The sequence below is a fragment of the Tachypleus tridentatus genome, chromosome 13 (assembly GCF_004210375.1).
Source record: "Tachypleus tridentatus isolate NWPU-2018 chromosome 13, ASM421037v1, whole genome shotgun sequence".
In the NCBI taxonomy this organism is placed as follows: Eukaryota; Metazoa; Arthropoda; class Merostomata; order Xiphosura; family Limulidae; genus Tachypleus; species Tachypleus tridentatus.
The window spans coordinates 90,232,363-90,259,214 of NC_134837.1; the positions used below are offsets into that span (position 1 = coordinate 90,232,363).

The 26,852-nt window shown below is 33.5% G+C and overlaps 1 protein-coding gene across 1 annotated transcript in view; it reads left to right on the forward strand.

Annotated features, from left to right (window-relative positions):
- Nucleotides 1–2,322: 2,322 nt before the first annotated feature.
- Nucleotides 2,323–26,852, forward strand: part of LOC143237452 (protein dachsous-like) — a 137,913-nt gene continuing 113,383 nt past the window's right edge. The window contains 2 exon segments of the mRNA XM_076476716.1: nt 2,323–3,062; nt 7,704–9,703. Coding sequence (XP_076332831.1) covers nt 7,946–9,703 — 1,758 coding nt within the window. The 5' untranslated portion in view covers nt 2,323–3,062; nt 7,704–7,945.

Below are 26,852 nucleotides of genomic sequence, written 5' to 3' on the forward strand. Positions count from 1 at the left end.
TAAGGAACATTCCAATGAAAAAGATACTTCAGGAAATAAACTAGTTAATTGAATGTTTTCTTTATGTAAGTTATATTTTTACATTTGATATTTTGTTGCTGAATGCATAATGAATGTTTTATTACCTAACTCTTAAAAACAAAAATAAATAAACAAATGATTTAGGTCCAATTGGTGGGAAATACCTGACTTATAACATATGCAAAGAAGGAAAGTAAAATCTGTTCGTCGACTCATGCAGGATGTCTCTTAGTTAATACAATAGATTTTGTTTCTTTTATATTTTTGTTATAGAGTATACATAAATACGAGTCTCTTATATAAGCCACATTATAAATTCAACAGCATTTTCAAAAAGTTATTACATTTATTTTTCTTTGTTGATTATCTCTTTTAATGAGACATTTTGCGAGAGTCAGAGTTTTCATCTTTAATTCAACTTGCATTTCAGGTCCTTGAAAGTATTCTAACAGAAGCGAAACAGAATTTTAATTATACTAATATATACATTTCGGTATGCATAAAACAACTTATAGCATTTCATACTCTTTGTTAAGTAGAAAATAAACAGCACGCTAAAAGTCAATTTATCAATATGTAAAAACAAAACAAAACAAAAATTTAAAAGCTAAAGAAGAGTAAAATAATTTTAAGTTGAACAATTGATGTGAAAGAAGAATGATAAAAACTGTGAATTCAATAAGTATGAAGACAATCCTTAACATCAATTGATAAAATATGTCGTCTTATGTGAGTTACGTAAAATTGTTTCTTTACTGGTAGATAAATTGTCTTTCAACAATAACTCTACTTTAAAGAATTAAGTATAAGCGAATAGAGAACAATCTTTGAAAACTGAATATGAAGTTAGAAAATAACTTTTAGTAGTCGTTACTTAGAAGGATTTTAACGAGATGATTTAATCGTAAATAAAACATCCGAGAACAGTTATTATGTAAAACAAGTAGATTATTTTAAAATACATAGTTATCAGTAAACTTTGGTATTGATATACGATTTTATAAGTTGTTTTCCTTGATAATTCTTGTTGAAATTCAGTTAGGGAATATCCTCCAAGAAAACATATCAACTTATTAATTAAATAATATAAGTATGCCATTCGAGAAGTATTTCACCTATCTAAGAAAACAAAACAAAAACATATTGTAAAACACTGAAAGAAGGTTCCGTTTTTGTGATATTAAGACTGTGTTATGAAATATATTACCGTTCATCTCAGTAAAGTATAATAGGCATTATTAAATGATGTAGCAACTACTAAAATGCTTTTAGAATTACTGCAAAACCATATCAATTTACAAATACTGAAAAAGCCTTATTACGTATTATATGGTAAGTGAAAAAGGCAAATTCAATGTTAATGTTCAGTGTTAATAATTATTCGACCAAGGCCAATTTGTTTTAGTCTGTTTGATTCAGTCATTTAGTTCTGATTTGATAACTGCAAGTTGTACTTTTTGTGCACTTTAACTGTACGTTAACTGTTTCAAAAGAGATGAGTAAAACTTTTAGCTTATAAAGAAATAATACTAGCAGTAGGGAAAATGGTATTTTATTTTATTTTTCTAATTCTTAAATACTTCGAAAATAAATATCGATTTTTTTATATTCATCTCACTTTTGCTCAGAAAACAGGCTGAAGAAATTTCAAATTTGAATGTTAATTAAGTAATCTTACTATCAGTTATTTTTCTTGTAATTAAAACTGTCCATACATTTCTGCCCATGAGTTTAAAAAATTCGTTATTATTTTATATTATATGTTTATTTTGTGTCAAGTAATTTGGCTCATTTTTCTTTTAAAAATCATATTGTTACAAATCACAGTGACAGAAATGTTTATTCAGTGATTGTTGCCTGCTGATATGTATGATAATACAATTTATCCCTAAGTATTTCAACGCACATTTTTATGTACCTGGCACTATAGGTGTAGCCTCTAATCAGTTAAAACTGTCGAAAAAAAGGTACTTTCTATAACCCTTTTGCAAAGAATTTGTCTATCAATATTTAATTATAACTGTATATATATATACATACATATTTAAGTTATAATTATAAAATAATCAAAAGAAAACTGGGGAAAACAGAAGGTATCATTTTAACTTTTACCTTAGTTGGTTATTTTTGTTATATTGAAGCCCATATGATGAATGGAAAGGTTCCTGTAAGTTCGTTATGTTGACTTGACTGAGTAGCACAATGTCAGTCAGCTCTGGGTTGTTTTTTGCATATTAACTGGTATTGGATTTTAGTGGTCACAAGGCACAAACCTATGGGACAGATACATCTGCTCGAGAACTCCTGTGTTTTGTGGAAACCACATGTAAACCAAGACAAAAATAAAATATCTTCCACTTCTCAACTCTGTCACTATATGGCCTAGAGCATTATTCCTCCTCTAGTAGTTCGGTTGTTTGCCGCTCACTAAGTTTCCACTCGCTGATTGGCTAAGAAGTTTGAGAAATCTGAAGGGGTGGTATGTGCGTGACCAAGTGTGCAGCACCTAGCTAACTCCTGAAATAAAGCGTTAGCTGTAAGGTCCTATTGCTAGGTTCTAGAAACCGGAGGTGTCCACCTGATAAGTTTTATATTTAGCTATTTATGATAATGAATATAACTGAGATATTTGCCTGGAAGTAAGCCTAACAAGACACGAATTTTTGTAAACTTATTCACTCGAGGTTTCGCGTGTGGCGTCAAACTGTCATCCTTCAAGAAGTGTATTTATATTTCAGAACGCCTGCAGTTACAGTAAGACCCCGGCAACGTAACACTTGCGATGTCGAGGGATTAATGTACAGAACTCAATGGAATACGTAGTAAAAGACTTCATTTTATTTAAGGGAAGAATAAGTTTTCCTTGTTTTATATCTGCTAGATTCTAATTTTTAAGGTTCTGTGTAGCACTATTGTAAAACTGACGGCAAATCTTTCGATTAGATCCGCTGGAACTGTGTCTGAACTCTTGGCCAACCATCCGACAAGACGTCTAGTTTGTTGCGACCTACTGAAGGGAAGAGGATACTCACAAGTTTTATGTAAAGTATAAGAAACCTGTATTATGTTCACGCTGTGCACTTTTTCTTGCGGTAATTTAGGGTTAGGAATTATTTTTTAAATTACTTAGGAAAACTGAATCAAACGTCTCGTGAAATAAATACTGTAGATATTAACTTCAAATGCTTTCAACTATATATGTGATACTACCTGATTGTTATTTAACTATACTGAACTATTTTAAAAAAATTCTTTTATTACTGAGCTCTTTGTTTTTGTTGTATGTATACACAAGTGAAACTTGTAAAAAAATCCATTCACCTAAGGTTTTATTAGATTAATATTCGTCAAAAGCCTACACCAATCTAATATAATATATGCATATATAATATATATATATTTGTATACGTTTATTTATATTATTTCAAAAATATCTTCATGAGAGTATATCGCTTTGTATGTAGCAGTAAGTAATAGTTTCTTTCAAACTGTATACGCACGTTATGATCATTAGGAAGCAGAGAGTCAAATAAAAAAGGCCACCTTTTCATTTCATTTGACAACAAAAGTTTTAAACCTGCAGTCTACATATCGTATATGCTTTTTTCTAAGTAACTTACCATAATGTAGGATTTATATATATCTGATAAATGTTTTACCATTATTGTTCCAATAAATGAAATAACCACAATTTATGACAAATTTTCAACAGCTGACGACAATAACGCAGTTCCAGCCTATCTATTATGTTATGAAAATCATAACAGAATATAAAAAAGATTGCAGCTACAAATCCAGAAAATCTAAAACAAAAACAGAAATATTATTGGTCGCTCATTCTGCATAGGAAACGTTTTGCTATATTTTCAGTGCCTCATGTTTTGTTTTTTTTTCTATCTTTAATATGACCTCTGAAAAGTAGAAGAAAATAAAAAAGGATTATGCTATGTTCTAATCATTTTTCTTCCTCAAGTCTTTACAAAGTATCAAAAGCAAAATATGTACTGAAGAAAGAATGAATAGAAACTTGTTCGATGGTAGTTATTCATTACAGACATTATTAGTCCAGTGGACGGAAACGTATTGCTGAGACACTAACCAGACGTTTTTGATATGGCTTAGAGTAAGAGGGCCCTGATGGGTGGGGAAATCAAGGGGAGATAGGGGGAAATTGGCATGAAGTAGCATACAGTTAACTGTAGAATACTAAATGTATCCTATCTGCCATTAGACTTCTTTTTTTCTCTATAGTGCCCAAAGCAAGACTTATTTTTGAAGGATAACTGACTGCTTTAGCCCACAGAGAGTTTAAGAGAGACATTATAAAAAGTATGTGAGAAAATATATACATATTTGATTTTATCAAATCAGCTCTATTGGTCTATAGTGATATAGAATAAGTTAAGTAATTAAACTGAGAAGCACAGTTATAAGTGGACGATTTGTAAGCATTATATACTATAGGGCACTAATTGCACATGGTTGCTTTCGAAACTTATTTGATCAAAGAAACTTTATAGCATGGTTTTGTGTCACTTATGGTGACTAAAACGTAATTTTTCAATCAAACTAATATTGATTCATCAAGTTTGTTATTTTGTCACGGTTGTTGGAAGCTGACAATGCACTTCATCATTTTGAAAACTTTTGATATCTATAGCTGCATACACGTAGAAGCTAATTTGAAATTAAAATTTCGTCTTTATAACTTGAATATTCCAAGAACTAAGAATATTTTGAAGTTTCTTTCAGATGTAGTACATTACCACATAACAAAATAATTAAATATTTTATTACTCATAAATACACATGTGACCAACCTTTTAAGTTATAGATCTTATTGATTATAACCACAAAGCGAAATAGTTTCTTTATAAAGTAAATAGAGCCACATTTTTAATATTCATGTTAATTTGGAAACTAGGTGATAGGTGATATATTCATAGACGTCATATATAAATTGCTAAAAATGTCTTTAATATGTCATTTAGACTTGAAACAATTATTTTTTAAATTTATCCAATAATATAATTAAGTTAGAACGATTATACTCTGAATTATGACGCAAAATAATATCACGTATAAAAATTACGACGGAGCCAATATATATTAAAATTTTCCTTATTAAGTAATTACATTTTACGTTAACTGCAATAAGTGGTTTCCAAAACCGTTCAAATTGACTTCCACTTCTGAAATTACAAAAATCAACAGGAACTTGTTTTTGTTTGTAAGCACAAATGCATATATTATATGTAAAATATAGGCGTTTTAAAATATACAGCTTCCAACTGTTAAAAAACGGAATGCGAAAGTGAAAACATTTCACGTAATATATTGATAAACTGGTAGAGTTTTCCAGACATAAGTAATTGGAATATATGAACTAACATGTAATCTATAAAGTTCAACAAACTTCCGGAAAAGAAAATATGAAACAGAAGTGTAGGAGATGACGAAATTTACTAAAATTCTCTATATAATATTAAGTAGCAGCACTGTGGCACGAGAAAGAAGTAGATTCTGGTAGGTTTGAAAGACACCTAAAATAATATTAAAACAATAAAAAGATTAATTTCTAAGAGCAAAGTTACATAATGTAACTTTTTAAAAAGACTGTGCTACAGAAACTTTGAGAAATTAATTCAAAAATACTTCATTAGGAATTAACAGACAGTAGTAGAGCATAATTAGAAAACATCGCTATGCAAAAAACAACAAAAGAAACAAAAACTCCAAACTTGTTTAATATACACATGTTTTAATAATATTTCAATATGTTAAATAATATGTGAATTTAAGATGTCTTCTAAATAGAATACAGGTTTATCATTATATACTATTTATAGTATATTTTAGTCAGCTGTTATATTCCAGCCAACCACTATGTATATATGCAGCCATTGAATGGTTCATTGATCAGTATATATATATATATGGCATTACATATTAAGTAAACAGCGAATATATGTACATCAATATTTCAAATAATTAGTATTATATTAAATAGCCAGTATATAGATTTGCGGCAAGATATTAAGTAGGTTGGTACTAAGTTGAAAAGTTTATGGAATGGATACAAAATCAACATCTGAAAGTCACAATTTATTAATTTTAAATGTAAATATGTATTTTTAAGACAGTATCCTGAATTTAATATAATTAAAAACTTTGTGCTGCCCTTTCTAGTACTTTCTTCAGCATCAGTCGTTTCCTTTCTAACGTCATTGATTACGTAATATTATTAAACATTTTAGAGAAGCCTCTGTGAAAGATAGTGAGATCAGCCTTAAACTATATGTCTGGACAAACTAATAATAGCTTCCAACACTACTAAGTAGATCACAAACCCGTTAAATTTTGTTTCAGTGCTAGCTATGTGTGTGATTCTTTTCTTTGGCTGTTTTTCTCCTGAAAAGAGTAGTTGACCTTTAGGTATGTCTATAAGACTCGTTATGACGAGAAACGTACTTGAAGTAAAAATGTATCTCAAGACGGCTGTTATGGCTATTAAAACTTTTATTAAAATAAAGTAGAGAACCTTTTTCAAGTTCAAATCCTACTTCTTCTTCTCAGTAACCGTTATAAGAGATGTGTTCAGCTTTCTGGCAACTATTTCGGGTCCAGAAGGTTCTTTTCTAACCACAGAATTTAAGTTGCGGGAAAGACATTGATCCGAATTCGTTTAAGATATAGTTGCGGAGTTTACTGCTGTCGTAAACGCTCATCTGCAGGAGTTTCCGTTTCCAAGAACAAAATTGTAGGACTTACTTCTTCCAATTGTTACGTCATTCGGTTATACATCACTTAATAAATAAATTTTGTTATGCTAATACATTAATACTAGATTTCTTTGGTGAAAGCTTTAATATATTAGATCAGTAGTAACTATCCATGTCAGAATTAGGTTGTCGTCGTTATTCCTGATGTTATGTTCTATTTGCAGCGACATGCCACTGTATTTTTACGTACAGATCGTTCAAACAGTGTGCAATTAATTAACTCCCTGTAGAAATAGTATAATAAAATGTGTTGTTTTTGGCGAACTTATGTTAGCACCTTCATAACTCGCGAATAATAATTAACTATTTAACTATACAGTTGTCTGTTGTTTGTATAAAGTTTCAAATATTTTGTTCGCACGTTTACATTACAATTTTCTTGAAACATGGTGATTTCTTTTGACAAAACAGTATAATATCGAGTATGTATGTATAAGTGTATATATAATTTTTTTGTGAAGTGTCGTAAAACGTATTTGTTTTTGAGATTATAAGTTACTCAGTGCGTATGGGCTACACACACCGTACATATGATATCTGTTCTTTAATTTGAGCTCATGTGAACTCACGTACGAAAGCATACACGCCTCTCAACTTCTTTTCCTTATAAACACGTTGGTCACGAAAGTAAAGACCTGACCTACCTAGTAAAATATACAGCCTACTAACTATTATAATGCATTACAGCAGTGCAGTATGCATTTACTGCAGCAGGTAGCCCTTAATCGTTTTCTTTTGTACACACAGACTTTACTCAGAAGATACTTCAGGAGTGTACATTTCAATGAAGACATATCACGCAGTAACCTTATCTTTATTGAAGACATATCACGTAGTAACTTTATCTTTAAAAGGTAGAGTATATATATATATATATGTATACATTTCTTTTCTTTCCAGGACTCTACTAAGGACGTTGACCTCAGCTGGGTGTATTACTTCATCATAGTAATAAGGATGTTTTTTTATAACGATGAAAATAAAAAAGAGTTCTTGATTCGGAGCCAACCCAATTTTTCACGCACTGATTAATAAAGATTAAAGAAAGATTGGTGGTGTTTTTATATGGGTCGAAACGTTAAACATTTCTTGGCCCGTTGACGTTTGTTTGGGTCAAAGAGAAGTAATAAAAGTTTGCCATGATGGCCATCAGAAAATATTGGAAATATTTTTATGTGATTTATTTAATACTCTTTTTAACACTTTTTCTGGAGTGTAACGGAGAATATCTCCAAGAATTCGAAATTTCCGAAGGGGTAGGCATTGGTACGACAATTGGATTCATTGGGCAAAAGATCTACCGTAAACCAAAACCGCCCCAACCACCATATTTAATTGTTCCTGTGCCTGGAAGTGCGGTTGATTCTGATCTCCATATCGACCAATCAACTGGCGAGATTAGGACAAGTATCGTTTTGGACCGCGAGATGCGCAGCTATTATTCCTTCGTTGCCATTCCTCTGAGCGGAGAAAATATTCGAGTCACGATTAAGGTGATAGATGAAAATGATAATGCCCCAGAGTTTCCAACTCCGATGATGACTATTGCTTTTCCAGAAAATACCCCGCGTGATGTGAAACGCACACTGAATCCCGCCAAAGATCGTGATCTAGGAATTTTCAATACTCAAAGATATGAAATTATATCTGGAAACATAAACAACGCATTTCGCCTTTCGTCACATCGCGAAAAAGACGATGTTTTATATCTAGATCTACAAATTAATGGCTTTTTGGACCGTGAAACAACTCCTTTCTATAGTCTAGTGATTGAGGCATTTGATGGTGGAATTCCGCCGACCAAAGGCACAATGAGGGTAAATATTACTATTCAAGACGTGAACGATAATCAGCCAATATTTAATCAGAGCCGTTATTTTGCTACTGTTGCTGAGAATGCAACTATTGGTACCAGTGTGTTACGAGTCTTTGCTACTGATACCGATACTGAAGAAAACGGGAACATTTCTTATTCTATAAACAGACGCCAAAGTGACAGAGAAAAATATTTCATGATCGATTCTAAAACTGGAGTAATTTTTGTTAATAAACCATTAGATTTCGAATCCCATGATGTGCACGAATTAGTTGTTGTAGCGCAAGACAATGGAGCTCAGCCTTTGGAGACCACAGCATTTGTATCCATCCGAGTCACAGATGTCAATGACAACCAACCAACAATCAATCTTATCTTTCTTAGTGACGACGCCTCTCCAAAAATTTCTGAAAGCGCGAGTCCTGGAGAATATGTTGCGAGAATTAGTGTGAATGACCCCGATTCAAAAGAAGAATATGCAAATACTAACGTAACTTTAAACGGTGGCAATGGTCATTTTGGGTTGACCACACAAGATAACATTGTTTATCTAGTAGTAGTTTCTCGTCCATTAGATAGAGAGGTCAAACCTACTTACACAATGACTGTCAAAGCCACTGACCAGGGGAATCCTCCACTGAATACTTCTCGATCATTTGAACTGGCAGTTACCGATACGAATGACAATGCTCCAGAATTTGATCGCACACTGTATTATGCAGATGTACTGGAAGTTGCAGACCCCGGAACATCGGTATTTCATCTATCTGCTGTGGATCGCGACGAAGGAAACAATTCTGATATCATATATTCTATTCAAGATACGCCACAAACCGACTCGAAATGGTTTCAGATTGATAACAAAACAGGCCTTATTACTACAAGAAGACAAATCGATTGCGAAACGAACCCAACTCCCCAGGTTGTAGTGGTGGCTTCTGATGGAGGGTCACCTCCCTTATCTTCCAGTGCTACTGTCATAGTTAGGATCGGAGATGTCAGCGATAACGAGCCTATATTCGATCAAAGTTTTTATAATATAACGATTAAGGAAGACGAGCAAGTTGGAAAGTGTGTACTAAAAGTAAGTTGTGTATATATTTTCTCTCATAATTTTGATATTTGTTTCGTTAAATTGTTTTCGTTAAATTTTTTCGCATTAAATTGTTAAGATGTGGTCGGAATAACAACAATCAATCAGTAGATCCTGCTTAACATATTTAAGCATATAATATTAGTGACTATGGCCCTTCAAGACAATAAACAAGTATGTTGTACAGTCGAATCTTCAGACCAATTCTGCGTTGGTATTTATCTTAAGTAGTGAAACATAACACTGTGTTGACGAAAGTGTTACGAAACGTGGCTAATTTTCTTTGTCAACTTCACGGTAGAGTTGTCACACCTTTTTTGTTTTTTTAAGTAAAATATATATCCATGCAATATAGCACCGCTGTTTGACTGACTTCTTTTCAAAAAGCTTCATTTATTACTCACTGAAACTTGTATAATTGACAACAAAATTAAATGGCAGCGCTCAAGGCAAACTAGATTTTTGACTCTCGTGCTATATTTCACCAGATAAAAAATGTTGGTTTATATGTATATAATAAGCATTAATTTCGGGTCAGGGAGATTAAAAGTAGCTCCTTATTTAATGTATCTTATTTAATAATTAGTTATAATTGGGTTTATTTAAAGTCATTGTATGATACAAACCAAAATATATAAATCCCAATATTTTACAAGGTTTACGAATTTTACATTAGTCCCAATCCAACTACTAAGCGTACAACACAAAGTAATGGTAAAAAAAAAAAAAAAAAAACGAATTGAATAAATTAAATCATATATATATATATATATATAAGAGTTTACAATAATAATAATTTATATTGAGGAAAATCACTTTAATTTACACTTGATTTGTAAATAAGATTTGTCTTGTAAGGTACATGTACTGACATTTTAAAATACACTATTCAGTATCAAGTCTTAAGCATTTTTTAACATTATAACAGCATATTTTGCTCCTTCACAATAATTCTGCTTTGCCTTTTTCTTTTCTGTATTCGTCACAATAGTTTTGTACTAATATTGTATGCTTAAATTATAATAAGAGTAACTATTTTTTTTTTTTTGCTAACAACAAGTTTTGACACTAATATATATTTAATATTATATGTTAGCTTTATTTACTCACAAGTGAATAAATTTTAATAACTGGCGCAGTTTAAGCAATGTTCTTTGAGAGCTAGGTCCAGAATTATGTCGTTGTTACACACGCTGACTGTTTGATCGGCAATTGAGAAACCAGTTCACAGCCCAGTATGTCTGCAATCGTTACTAAATTCTCACAACCTGTTTGCTCTTGCTGTGTTCTTGATTGTAATTGGTAACGTCATCTACATGGATTGTTGATATTCTTATATTTGTCGTGTCATTAGAATACGCTCTGACATACTTTAGTGGCGCTAAACTTGAATTATCCAACATATCGTAACAGCTGTTTCCTGTCTCATAAATGATTTTTTTTTTTTTCCTTACATACGTATCATATTAACCTTTATTATGTTATGTGGTGTTTCATAAAGGTGGTTGTTCTTAGAAGAAGTATATTTTTGACATGAAAGACATTTGTAACCTAAAGTATTTATACCTACCCAAACTTTAGTAGACAGAGAGTTTTTTTTGTTTCAGTTCTCGAAGGGAATGAATGTTAACGTCCGCTCCCTCACTCTTTTTATTTTTAAAACAGAATGCTGGTGTCCGGAAGTGGTGAAATATAGTGTATTTTTTTCGTTTCCTAATACCAGATGTTCATTTACCATCACATTGTTATGAAACCGCCTGTATAAATTTCTTGATTTTATTTTAGATGCTATACATATCTCTATTTCATTCCGCCTAAGATCAGTAACATAATATTTTCCGGAATTTTACTATTGTTCTTAGTATAATTTAATCCCGTATAGATAACCAGCATATACGAATCATGAAATTAAACTGCTCTCTTCCGATTCCAAAGAAAGCATGCGAAGAAGTGTTCAAACAATAGTTAATTTTTTAAAACATTTGGTGACACTGAATGAAGTTGTTTGTGTTTAATATACAAAGAAAAAAGTTTGTTTGTTTGTTTGTACATAACGTAGTGAAAACGCTTTAATGCTTTCATTTTCTTTTTTATGTTACTTTATGAGCAAGTTTCAAGAGTGTTAATGAAGATTAATCGCTACGGATGAGAACATTTAGTACAAGTTGTCACCTGTCGATTATAGCCACATGTGATTCTTACATATAGGCATTTTCATGGATTTTTGAAAAGGGTTACAAAATCTACCAGGGTAGACAGTTAATTTTAAAATATTGTAATACCAACATTTGTTTTAGTGTTTCAAGTCATTTTATCATTTTGATGTAACGTATCGAAAAGATCATAGAATATAGAGTTGCCCAACATGTCACACAAAACAAGAGTTTAGAACATCTAAACCTTGTCAGTTTATGTCTTACTTTACATTTGTGGTATTAACTGACATGCGAGAAATGTCCAAACATCTTTCTTTCCACGAAAACGATACTGATTACTTCGTGTGAGTGTTAAGCTCACCATGACCGTAAATGTCACTTATTAGAATTTTGTTAAAAAAAAAAAATATATATATATATATTATTAACACACTAAGTTATATTAATTGTTTCTATCACAAGTGATGAGAAAACAAGTAAATATGGTATGTGTCAGTATCAACAGATACTACTCAGAGATAAGTAGCGCCCTCTTTATTCTACGACAATTTTCGCTATCAGTTAATCGGCACTTAGCACACCCACAACGTAGTACCACTCCTAGTCTGAATAACTGTGGCATTTCTGACAGTACAGTCTCCACTTTTTACCGACAGGCGTCTTGTGCTGTTAATTTCCAGTGATGATTCGGAAGTTCGACTGTTCATTAACGAATGGAAAACTGTGATCTCATCTTCTAAGACATTCCTCCTGTATATATTCAAAACGTTTTACTGAATTTTCATTTGGGAAGACCATTCAAAGACATTGCCCACTTTGAAATCAAACGTAATTATCACATGCTTTGTAGAAGGGAACAACATTCTGCTGAAAAAAAACAGAATGGCTTAATTATTTACAAAACTCAAACTGTCCTCTGACACACATTCATTCTAATCTAACATCTCTTAGTCTTAATGGGATTTGAACGTGCAGACACATCCCTGACAATTTCAGTGTTCAATATGAGAAACAAATGTAATAACATGTGACAATAATTAGTTTATATTAAGAAGGGTTAAAAATAGCAAAGCTTGTTTAGGGAACAGTGAAAGTTTCTTTGTGAAATGTTATTTTGAATAACGTAGGTATCACGAATTACTGAAGAAAGGACAGATTGTTTTGATTTACATCAAATATTTTTATTGGGGTGATGTGAGTTTAAATATTTTAAAACTTCAGTTCATAGGTTTTGGGTGAATACCCACAAAAGTTTCATCTACATATCTTCTACAGCGAAACGATTTTAATTCGACAAGGTAATTGTCTAGCCCTTGTTGCACATAGTGACAAAGGAATAATTGAGCCAAGGTTGATTCAAGAGGTGCCCCAAATTAATGCCATCTATTTTGGCAAACAAGCATTCACTGGAAGTAAGGTGTGTACATTTGCAGTTGAAAGCTCAAGAATTTACTTAAGTTGTTAAAATTTGAAACCATGAAAAAATTGAAATAATGTCAAAACTAACTATAAACAACCTTTTGGAACAGGTTCTGAAGTAACTGCTTTAGTGAAACAAAAGGAGATGTTGACGGTAAATATATTAGAGGTGAGTGTTTGTAATATGGGAATCAGAAGAATGACTGTGTGTGGGTGGGGTGGAGGTTAAAGTGTGTGCTGATAGTAGAGAATATAGATCTAGTAGGTAGATTAAGTTTCCGTCTCTAGGGACGATCATGTAATATGCCAGGTGGAAAACCACAAATTTTATCACCAGTGGTCTGAGAGATGGTTTTCATTTTTTAAAGTTCCTTGGGTTACAGTTAATATCTTATTCTTGTTGAAAGGTAGGGTTGAGAACCACCTGTTTCTAAAAGTTTAACTTTGATAAAGGTGAATAACATTGGCTTCGTCTCCTTCGCATTAAGTATTATTTTCCATGATGGCAAGAGCACTGCTTTTGTTAGGTCGGGTAACGATGAGGTGAGTGTTAATAGCACGTTCTTTTCACGCAAACGGTTTAGCACAGAATAAAGCAGCAGTTGGACACTATTTATTTCAGTTTTGGAAATTGGATTAGCGGGATGAAAGTAGCAAACTCCTTAAATAATCTTTAGTTAACTTAAAAAGAGAGAAATATTCGACATATAAAATTGTGGTAGGGGATTAAGAGAAAGTGAAGAAATCTTTGGCGGAGGGTCATTTACAATAATAGTTATTATTATAGAACTAAAATTAAATATGGATTTGGCCAAAACAATAATAGTAGAATAAATTTCATCTCTTTTTTTTTTTAATTCAGTTTTAAGGTGAGACAAAAATGTGTATAAAGCACAGATAAGAGATATGCCCTAGCGCCGATAGAAAGAGTTCAGCTTATCCCATAAGAAATGTATACGACATTGTTCGAGCTTACTGAATTCTTATTTTTAATGTGTGTATTTTTTATTAATACTGCATTTTCAACATACTATATTGATTTATTGTAGTAATGAAAGTACTGGCGAGGAAATGAGAACATTAAGAAATGTCCATTCAGTTTATTTTTCATCATTTTTATGATACTATTGTTCTTTACTAAGTTAAGATTCATACCTCATAGATCGTTTGGTGAACGCAATTTTAATGTACACTGTATCTAAATGACGGTTTAATCAGTGACATCTTGATGGTAAATTGGGCTCATATTTATTTTCTCTATCGTATTTACTTTTAAGGTTTGCATTTGTTTTGCATTTCTCGATATTTGTTTCTTTGTTTGTTTTTGAATTGCTTGCAAAACTATACGCGGGCTATCTGTGCTACCGTTCCTAACTTAGCAGTGTAATACTAGAGGGAAGGCACCTAGTCATCATCACCTACCGCCAACTCTTGGGCTACTCTTTTACCAACGAATAGTGTAATTAACTGTCATATTATGACGTCCCCACAGCTGAAAGGGCGAACATATTTGGTGTGACGAGGATTTGAGCATTTCTCTATATGTTATATACTTTTCTACAGGTCCTATAAACGTAAGTCATATAATTTTCATCTTTACATAGTCAACAATCTAAACTCCTATTAATTTATCACTCAGGGTATTCAAAGTAGTAAAATTGTTAATTAAATATTTAATGAAATACTAATGTTGTTATTGTTAATGACTTTGAATTATTTAAATAATTGTCCCAGTATATAATTCTAGCAAGGAAAGGTTTTAATTATTTCACAATGAGTGAATATACCCCGAACAATTGTCATTAAAATCGAATGCAAACTCGAATGCTTAAACATCAAAGTTTAAATTTCACATTTTACGCCAATTGATGTAACAGAATCATATTGCATTTTATGCGAGGTTGTTAAAGTGCATGACCTCGAATCCCTAACAAAAAATTTTTTTCTCAAAAACAGTGGCTTTCAGCTGCCTTCTCTCTAATCTTACACTGCTGAATTAGGGACGGCTAGCGCAGATAGTCCTCGATTAGCTTTGCGCGAAATTGAAAAAAAAAAAAAGACAAACATTGTTACAATAGAGACAGTTATATGCATGTAGATGACAGCTTGTACTGAAATTCTGAACCAGTCGAATATGAATAACGTGATTCCTTATTAGTATTTCCTCTATTTCATTATTCCTGAAATACATTCAAGTGCGTAAGAATTATGTTTGCACAGAGAGACTTACTGAATTTCCGTTGTTTTTTCTTCCAATATACCACCATTCCTACATTTGTCAGTGGATTGTTTTGAAATATGATAGGATTGTAACTTGTCTAATGCGCTTAGAAACCTTTTTACATTTTTCGTAGTTTAGTCCTTTTTAAGTAATTTAAGGGGTCAAAGGTCAAAAGACTCCAAAATATACAATTTGGACTCCAGTGTGTTTATATTTGCAGCAATAAAGATTAAAATTGTAACAATTACAAATCTTTATTCACTCAACGCGTAGACCTAAAACAAGTTCGACTTGACCATATTAACCTCTAAGCTATGCCTAGCCGTAGTTCAAAAGAAAGAGCATAATTAAGAACAAATGAAACATAGATTTGAATAAAAATTAACTAAAACCATTTTATTTTAAACCTGTATATATCACTGTCGGGGCCCGGCATGGCCAGCTGGTTAAGGCACTCGACTTGTAATCCGAAGGTCGCGGCCCGTCATGGCCAGGTGGGTTAAGGCGTTCGATTTGTAATCTCAGGGTCGAGGATTCGAATCCTCGTCACACCAAAACATGCTAGCCCCTTTAGCCGTGGTGGCGTTATAATGTGACGGTCAATCCCACTATTCGCTGGTAAAAGAGTAATCCAAGAGTTGGCGGTGGGTAATGATGACTAGCTACCTTCCCTCTAACCTCACACTGCTAAATTAAGAACGGCTAGCGCATATAGCCCTCGTGTAGCTTTGCGCAAAATTCAAAAACAGACAAACTAACTAACTCACTGTGGAAGTGTGGAAGTCATTAAAAAAAAGTGGAATTGGAAAAGCTTTTGTTAATAGGAGTAAAGGTTTCTGAATAATCCAGCTTATTCCATGCGGCACACATATAATTATTTAAAACAACATTTGTTGTGCTATAACTAACAGATGAATTCATGTGGCTTGAGGGAAATATGTCACTCAAGACTGGATGAACTGTCTTACAGATATGTATAATTGTTTGCTGCATGGCGTTTGGGATAAACTTGAGAAATTAGATATTATTAAGTGCACACTTCATTATGTTTTCTTGCATCTCAAAATTCAAAGTTAAATCCCGATGTTTTTATGTTTGGTTTGTCACTTATTTTTTGTCACTTTTTTGTTGTTATAATGTAAGTGCTTTTTGAGGAACACTTTTTGAAATTTCATGTTTCTGATATTCAGCTTATCGATGGGAATGGGCGGGGCAGTTGATGGAGGTCCACATTATCTCAAATGCAGCAATATTTTTTGTTCGTTTTTTAGCTGAAGTTACACTCTCAAATTTGATTTCTTGATTGGCAGAAGTGGGGTCACAAGTGACCTTGGCTGGGAAAGTTAAGCTTAAGTGATAACACTAAGGTGTGAGTAGATAAACCGCGTCCTACTCCTGTTCTTCGTCATGTTTAGCCATCACAGAGAAGCAGAAAATTCCACATTATCTTACGAATACATATTGAATGCCCTCGGTCCATCTTTTGGTATCCTAAACGTAATGTTGTTTTAAGTTTTAGTGAAATTTCAACCGATGATGAATTTCATTCATTATTGGTTTTAGTGTATTTTATTTTTACATCCTGCTCGTTATTTAAGCTTTCTTATATTATAGCAGTTTCAACATATTACTGGTAGATATTTGAATAATTATCAGGAATTTTACGGAATTTCTTATTTTAAACATTGTGTTTTTAGAAATGGTTCTATAAAGAGAGAGGTACAACTGTGGAAGTAGATTATTTGAGAGAGTACTGACATATTTGTACCTGTAAGATGTATAGTAAAATGGCCATAAGCTGCTCTCGTCTACATCTGGTTAAGACAAGTTAATATCTGTTGATAATTCTAAAGCTGCCATACACTACAAGTCGCCTTTCACCAATTATATTTTAGGAATTGGACGATTTGAGCCTTAGAAATGCCACGTGTTCTTGTAATCATACCTATGGTTCCCATAGATCTCACATGCACTCCATTTTCCACCCCCAGGTAACTTTTGCTTCATCTACCAATGGTGATAAAAAATGGATGAATTTGTCGTTCAAGTAGTTTTTTTTCTTACGCCAAAAGTGTATTGTATAAATACTTTTCTTACATTTTGTATCTACTGTACAACTATCATGGCGACAAAAAATAAGTTTTACTTGGTTTCTATGGACTTATTCCCAACAACTCTGTAATTCCTTATCACACTTTTCGTAAGCTTGCAATCCTGTACGTCTTTCGCAAAGTAATCGTTTTATAACAGTTACACAAAAAAAATCTGGAAATCGTGTATCTAGTACTTCAGTTTTTGAATCTGTTCCTTAAGGGTGTACTTCTGCGTACTGGAATGCACACAGCATAAGAATTTGATTATCCGCTGAAGAGTCGAAGAGTGTCTCTTGATAATATAGCATGAAGATTATAGTTGAAGTCTTGAGATGATGTTTCAGAAGTTACTGATAGCACAGTAATTTAACTTCAAGTCGCGAGTGAGTGTAGAGGGAAGTGTAATCTTGGATACTTTTTTTTTCTAGCTTTTATATTGCCTATAGGCTATATTCGAATTCGTTTTTGTAGTCTAGGTTATTCAATAATTTCTTGTGAAATTTTCACGTATTCCAGAAGTATTTAATAATGAACATGCTATATCTGCATTAATAAAAGAGCCGAGTATCTCACTGCAAATGTTCATTTCTTTATATTAAAATTAAACGAAAGAAAAGTTGAATATTTGACAAGCTCTCTGTAAAAGGATTTATAACAGAATTATGTTTTAAATATTTACTGATAGTCATATATATATATTTACATAAGGTGGTTGAATTTCGCGCAAAAATACACGAAGGCTATCTGCGTCAGCCGTCCCTAATTTAACAGTGTAAGACTAGAGGGAAGGCTGCTAGTTATGAACACCCACCTCTAATTCTTGGGCTGTTCTTCTTACCAACGAATAGTAGGATTGGCCGTAGATTTATAACACTCCCACGGCTGAAGGGGCCAGCATGTTTGGTGTGACGGAGGTTCGAATCTGTGAACCTCAGATTAGAGTCGAGTACCTTAACCATGCCGTGTTGTTATGTAAGGTGTCAAAATAATGATTAGTACATATATATTTGGTTTATTTGTTGTAGTGTTTGGATAATATATAGTTGTAGAATGTGTGGAAATCGCTGAAGGAATGGTTCACATGATTGTTTGTTTTGAATTTCGCGCAAAGCTACACGAGAGCTATCTGCACTAGCCGTCCATAATTTAGCAGTGCAAGACTAGAGGGAAGGCAGCTAGTCATCATCACCCACCGCCAACTCTTTGGCTACTTTTTAACCAACGATTAATGGGATTGACTGTAACATTGTAACGCCCCCACGGCTGAAAGGGCGAGCATGTTTGGTGCGACGGGGATGCGAACCCGTGACCCTCAGATTACGAATCGCACGCCTTAACCCACCTGGCCATGCCGGGCCGGATCAAATGATTAGAGAAACATTAAAGTATATATATCATATATAGCCCCACGACAACAAAGAAATTAAAATGTTTAAATGAAAAAGTTTTCAATTAAATTCCAATGCATCTAATAAGACATAAGTGTGTGTGTGTTTTTCTTATAGCGAAGCCACATCAGGTTATCTGCTGTAACCAGAGAGGAGAATCGAACCCCTGATTTTAACGTTGTAAATCTCACAGGATTTACAAGGGACAGGACATATGAATTAGCGTAATTTTGCAAAATATAAAAACAAACGTGCGAATCTATAATATTCGATTTTTGAAGTACTAACCACTTTTGCATAGTAAATATAAAACTGGTAGAAGCTAACTTGCCACAGAATCCCAATCAATGTTGATAAAACTTTAGTTTAAACAAATGTTTAATGCAGTGTTATCTAATAGACGTGAAATGAATTTTATGTAAATGTTAGGTCTTGATACACTGTATCAGACGTGCTGCTTAGCGATAGAAAACGATAGTAACTACAATTATATCTTCACAGCTTGAAGTTTGTAACACAACACTACGTATGTATTTTGGCCCGATCATGTTATTGTTAGTACAAAAACAACAAAATCATTCATACTTTGAATCCAAACAATTATAAACAAACAAACAAAAAATCTCCCTATTAACAACAGGCATAAGTTTCAGTATAATTAATGACATTATAAACATTTCTTCAGTTGATTTGTCAATCAGCCATATTAGCTACAGTTTCTAAATAAAACAGAAACATTAACTGTACCCGGCTAAAGTGCACCTTGAGAATAGTTGTTTTAAAGCTATATTATTTCTGTTGATTGGGACAACCATTTTTAGTTTTAATTTTACTCAATGTTCGTTGTTTTAAGCGTCATTACCTGTATCATATCATGTTCATTTTTGTCCCCTAACCTGTATTATCAACGTCATCCCTTGTTGCAAGATTGAAGTTTTTGCACCTTTGTTTGTTGTTTAGCGGAAAACTACACAATGGGCTGTCTGTAATTTGTCAACCGGGGTTATCGAAACCCGATTTTTGAAGGCGCATAAGTCCTCACACTTGTGGCTGAACCACTGGAGGGCGTTTCTGTACTTACTGAAAACAGTAAGATTATGTTATTATCCATGCTTTCATTCGTTGAGCCCGTATGGCCAAGCGGTTAGAGTGCTTGATTCGCAATCTCAGGATCGTGGGTTTGAATCTCCGTTACACCAAATATGCTAACCCTTTAATCTCCCTATTCGTTGGTAAAAATGTGACGCAAGGATTGGCGGTGAAGGGTGATAACTAACTGCCTTTCCTCTAGCCTTTCACTGCTAACTTAGGGAAGGCTACAGTAGCTAGCCATTGTGTAGCTTTTCGCGAAATTCAAAAATAAACAAATCCTTTGCAGTTTAGTTTATTGCACCTTTCAGGGAGATAAAGTGCACTTGTACAACCACCAAAATGTCAAAAAAATAATTCTGTCCATTATCGCTTGCTAGTATCAGATTATGAATATATTTTCCGACTAAAATTTATATATATTTTTGTAATCATAAAATTCGACTATGTAAAGGCATTATCCTACAAAACATATGTAGCAAAAATGCCTTATAAAATCTCTCTATATATTCCCTCATGAACTCTTCAATATTTAAAGATTCATTATTTCTTGACAATGTATCTTCATAAGAGACAAAAAAAGAATAACGATTACTAAAATGCAACATAACCAGAAAAACTAATTTTCTCTGGAAAGTGGGTCGTTTCAACTCTTAACTTGTTACTGATACACAAATGTTTCTTCACGAAAACAAATTGAGATTTTTACTATTTTAGGTCACCAAAGAACGGGTTTTCGCGCGGAAACCAAGCTTTATCCGAAGGGTCAAGTGGGACGACTGAGAACACTGATAAGTTTCGCCTTTGCTGCTGGTACTTATAGTAATAAGTGAATTACATATCATATGCGTAAGCTTTTGAGAGTTTATATAAATATAATCCAAGTTCTTATCGTTTGCTGGATGAAAAAGAATGCTACACGTGTTGGTCGTGTTGTGTGAATGACCCATGGAATGGGTTCGCGAAAATATGTTGTCTTAAATTAAAGAACAATCGGAACAACCCCCTTTCTTTTCCCCCACTTTCTTCGGTCTTCTGTACAGGTGTATTTATAACGCCTAGAGGCAAAGTTTTCAACTTGCTAAGCCTAACTTCACTGAGGCATGCACGCAATTTTTATCTGCTGTTGGCTAACTGGTGAAATAGTATTTGTTCCTATCGTCTTTTGATCGCCTGACGTCATGTTTTTGCAACTACTACAACTGGTAAAGTAAGACGGTTACTTCTTTCATGTTTCCATTCCACAGTTGAACCGCCTGTCTGTTTGAGTTTTATTAACTAGAATAATATCCAAGACATATATTTTCGGGTCATTTAGCTTCCAGGGTAAGACAGAAAAATCGTTTCAGGTTATTAGGAAGACTTGTTTTTGAGATGGATTTTATTTTATGAGTTCCTAGAAAATTCTATATCCCCAAGCATGTTACTACCACTTAAAGAAAGTAATAAATTTTAAAAATAAAGTTAAAAATCGGAATAATAAATGCAAAGTAGAGAGTTACAAACATATGTCTGACAATGAAAATAAACCTAGTTGAGCGTTGAAAGTTTACAAAATAAATATTTATAGATTTGCAGAACTTTACCATAAAGATAAATTAATTTCCCCCTCCAATAAACACACAGTTTTGGAGCTAGAAAGACCAAACTTTTCATATTGACTCGGGATATCGTTTGGGGGCGGGCCCGGCATGGCTTAGCGCGTTAAGGCGTGCGCTTCGTAATCTGAGGGTCGCGGGTTCGCGCCCGAGTCGCACCAAACATGCTCGCCCTCCCAGCTGTGGGGGCGTTATAATGTGAGGGTCAATCCAATTACTCGTTGGTAAAAGAGTAGCCCAAGAGTTGACGGTGGGTTGTGATGACTAGCTGCCTTCCCTCTAGCCTTACACTGCTAAATTAGGGACGGCTAGCACAGATAGCCCTCGAGTAGCTTTGTGCGAAATTCCAAAAAACAAACAAACAAATCTTTTGGGGGTGTAATTGTTTATATATAATATCTCCCTCACGAAAAATAGCCCATAAAGTAAGACTAGAATTTTAGGGTCATGGAAACGAGTATGATATTTTATGTTTTTACCTCCCCCCCCTCTGCTCTGTTAATTCCCCCACTCACAAAGCAGAAGGACCATACTTGGTATATCTGCTCAATTGCCATGGAAAACGAGCTTGATTAATATATTGTAGTCTGTGAATCAGGCGCAGTAAACCTATTAGCAAAGCGCAGATATTTTATGCTAGTGACAATAATAAGCAAAGAAAAGTCGTCGTAAAAAGTGTTATATTTTAACAGTTATTTACAAAAAGAACCTTCACACTTTCTATAACAGGAACTTCTTGCCAAAATTTATAATGTGATGAAAATGTTAAAGTTTTCATATTTTTATATATCACAAGTGTTCAGATTTTAATCCACATTTCTTTTCCTTTCTAGTATTTACATTTATTTAGAAAATATAACTGCTTCCAAATATTATGTTTTGTTTGTATAAACGTCTAATAAAAATATGTTGCTCTCGTGTTTTTCATTAATGTTCAATCGATCACAAAATTTTAAAATTTAACAAATACAATTTTTTTTTTTGCTTTTGTACGTTTTTATTTACTTTAACGACAGTTGTTTCGATTAAAACAGATTTTTCAGTTCCATTATCTAACCGTTTGTAATAGAAACAGAAATAGTTATATCTGATTGGATACAGGAACAAAAGTTAATTGTATACAAACAGTAATTATATAACGGGACTCTTTTAGTTTTTGCGCGTGTAAGGTAGAAATGTAAATATTCTGTTTGTAAGTTCCACATATTTATGTGTGCCCCAAAACGTCAGATTTGCCCCATAAATCTGAAGCTGTCGAATGCAGTCAGGGACTCTTTCCGTTTACCTGGTGGTATTTTCCCACGCTCGTTAGTGGCACGTGACTAACAGTTTGTGTGTTTTCAATTCTCACTCTCTTATGATTTCCTGAGCCTTCGGTTTTGGTTTTGCCTAGAATATGTTTACATTTATATATATATGTGTCTGTGTGTTTGTTTCTTAAAACAGATGTACGCTTTCTTAAGGCCATTTTTTCAAATAATATTTGTATATCCGTCATTAAACCCGTCTTAGTAAGTTGGATGTTTACTCAAGCCTATTACTGTTGTCTTTCAGCCTGTTTTCAATGTTGTATACAATCTGACGTAAGAGGCCTGCTTACTAATGTCTCTTAGCGTGAGAAATCACATTTTACTCGAAGGAATCTACACACCTGGTTTGGAACTTGCTAATACTAAAAGTGGGATCGACTAAGAGTAAAGTCATACACAACTTTCATTTGAAACACGGTTATTTTCAAATAAATTTGCGTTTCTGTATTCAGCACTTGCTAACCCCGCTCATGCTCTGGTTATGGTGAGCTTGACAATCTAATACAATTTACCTTTAACTATCTTAACTGTTCCCCTGTTGCAAGCCTTAATTCGATTTTGGGACTTGTGACGCCCTATGTTGCAGGGGGGGATGTGGTACCCTGGGATCCAAACTATCGTAATCACGAGTTTGCTTTCCTTGTGGTAAAGAACCTTGACATCTTTAGCACCTGTTAAAAGGCGAAACAGCTCAGAGTGGAACTTTTCTTGGTAGGTACACTTTTCCCCACAGAGCTAACAGAGCCACCTCATGAGCAGACATGCCGCAATTAGCTATTAAAAGGATGATATGGTTGTAAAAAATGCTAGTTGTTCTAAGTGTCACTTAACATCGAGTGTGAGGTACTTGTCTGTGTTGAACAATGTTATTTCTCTGTCACCCAGCCCACATTGACGTGGGCGTATCGGCATCTAAAAAAGAAAAGAAAAAAAACTCTAAAAGAAAACTCATCAGATTGATTCTATTTTAATATTCATATTTTTCTCTTATGTGATTACGGCAGAGTCGACTGCATGTAATAATAGAGAAATACTAATTTTTTTCTTCAAGAATCATTGTTGAATTAGGTCCACAGGCTATTTAATCAGCATTCATAGACTGTTGAACAATTTGAATGTAAAATGGCGAGCTAAAATGCTTAATAAATCATTCGGAATGCAATGAACAGAGTAGCGGTAGAGTTTTCCAAACGGGTTTTATGGTGGTTCTCCCCTGTCACACACACACATTTTGAATTTATAGCTTGTATATAATATAAAACTTCTCCAGACAAAAATGTTTCCTTCTTAATAAAAAAGAAAACAATTGTAATTAGTTATTGCCGTAACTACTTTCTTATAGACTTTGAAACTAGAAGATTGCTCAACTGGTAATATCGACTATGTAAATAAAACTATTTTACCCGTCATGAGAACACTAAAATTGGTTCTATAGACCACAAGAATCTCTCTTACTTGAGGGAATTTTACTGTTTCCATATTGTGGTTTGCAGTTTAAATTTACTGTAGTTATTTACTCCTTTATCTTTACGTCTAATTTGCAGAGTTTTGTTTTTAAAATATAATTGACGATGTAACCCTACCACTATGTAAATCCTACTTTATAAATACCCATTAATAAATAGTTCTACTCCAGCAACATTCACCAACGTGTTTTTTCTACCCCAGTAAATATCCACCACTGTGTGAGTGGAAAACACAAATTTATTTTAAAAAAACTGTTCCAAGAGAAATATGTGTTTTTGTATTTGTATTCAACACTGACTAACGTGGGTTAAACTTCGGTCATGGTGAGCCTGACAATCTTACACGATTTACCTGTCTATGTATGAGTATTACTCGAGTAAATATTGTGGACTACATTTGAGTAAATGCATATTCATGTATGGATTATATATTCGCTACTTTCTTTTCTTGAGATGTTGAAGTTAATATAATTACTGTATTTCATATACTTTATGTGTGCGAACACAAATACACGTATGTGCGTATATGTGTTTTGTATATAAAAGACACTAAAACATAAATAGCGCTTAAACTTGTTTTGTTAAAATATGGAAACTACTTTAAGATATCTTTCACACACATGGAAAGTAAAGAAGCCTTTTACTTTGCTAATTAGCAGTACTGATTAAATTATATTAATACTTGCATTGTGAGCATTGATATTCAGATATTATATATTAGCTAATATTGCCAATGAACAAAAAGTTTAGTATATAATACGAGTTCCCCTCTAGTAAAGCGGTAAGTCTACGGATTTACAATGGTGGCCTCAGAAGATAGCCCAATGTGGCTTTGCTGTAAGAAAACACACACACACACATGTAATATGCAAATATCTAATTACGTGTGTACGACAGCTGAGTTTGATAACAATAATTCTAACTAAAGTTCATGAACGGTTAGTAAACGCAACAACTCACTGACGTCAGGTGAAGAGGTTAAAATATCTTCAATAATTTTCCTGTTTACCAATGTTTAGAAATTGAGCTTTATATATTTTTATTCCTCTGCTTTGTTGTTTCTTTTGTTATTATTATGGTTTGTTTTGAATTTCGCGCAAAGCTACACAAGGGCTATCTGCGCTAGCCGTCCCTAATTTAGTAGTGTGAGACTAGAGAGAAGGCAGCTAGTCATTACCACCCACCGCCAACTCTTGGGCTACTCTTTTACCAACGAATAGTGGGATTGACCTTCACATTATAACTCCTCCATGACTGAAAGGGCAAGCATGTTTGGTGCGACAGAGATTCAAACCCGCGACCCTCAGATTACGAGTCGAGTGCTTTAATCATCTGGCCATGCGGGGCTGGTTATTATTATGCAAAAGCTACTAAAAATGCTATTTTTGCCCTGTCCGCTACGGGTATCTAAATCCCGATTGTAGTAGCATAAATCCGAATACTTCTTCTTTATAAAACTGTATTTTTCCTTAATATAATGTAGGTCTTGTCATAATGTGTCATTCCCGAAATCAAGAGTTAAACTGTTGACTGTCATAATTTCGGAAACACTCCAATCAGCTTCTTGGTACAATAGGCTTCGTAAGAGTCTATATACTTCAAACACAATTATCGTTAACTTTTCCAAAACACATATATATATACACATACATATATACACAGAGTGCGTGTATATTTGTACATATATACACGTAAGGGTGTGTGTGTGTGTGTGTGCGCGCGCGTATGTGAGAAGAGGCGTCGCTAGTTAGTAGCACGAGGGGCTCTTGCCACGATTCCGTATGAGAGTGTCTCGAATCTTCAGTTGGTGTTATGAAAAATCTTAATAGAAAAACCATGATCGATATCACTGAAACTAATTCACGCGCCTATGGGCTCTAGTCCCGAATCGTTTAAGTACTTTATGACGTATGTGACTTGCAATTTACATAGTGTAGTATCGAGGACTGTCAACTTCATCAGGAGTCATCTGATTCATGTGTAAGAACTTAAGATAAAACGTTATAAACAAAATATATATTCATTTTATGGGATTGTGTAGTGTGACCTTAAACCTTCCTTGGTTTCCTTGAAATCATATTATTTTCTTTTTTTATTATTAGTGCAATTAAAACGATATAAATGTTAAACAAGATTCGGAACATAAGATGTAAGTAATGCAAAACAAATGCAAACGTGATCTCAAAATTTACTTGCTCTGTTTATCTGTTTATTAATTGGCACCCCAGTGGCACAGTGGTATGGATGCGGACTTACGACATTAGAAACCGAGTTTCGATACCAATGATGGGCAGAGCACAGATAGACTATCGTGTAGCTTTGTGCTCAGTTTCAAACCAACAAATCTGTTTATTATTACAGTTTTATGTCATATGTGCTATTCGTGAAACACTTTTTCTG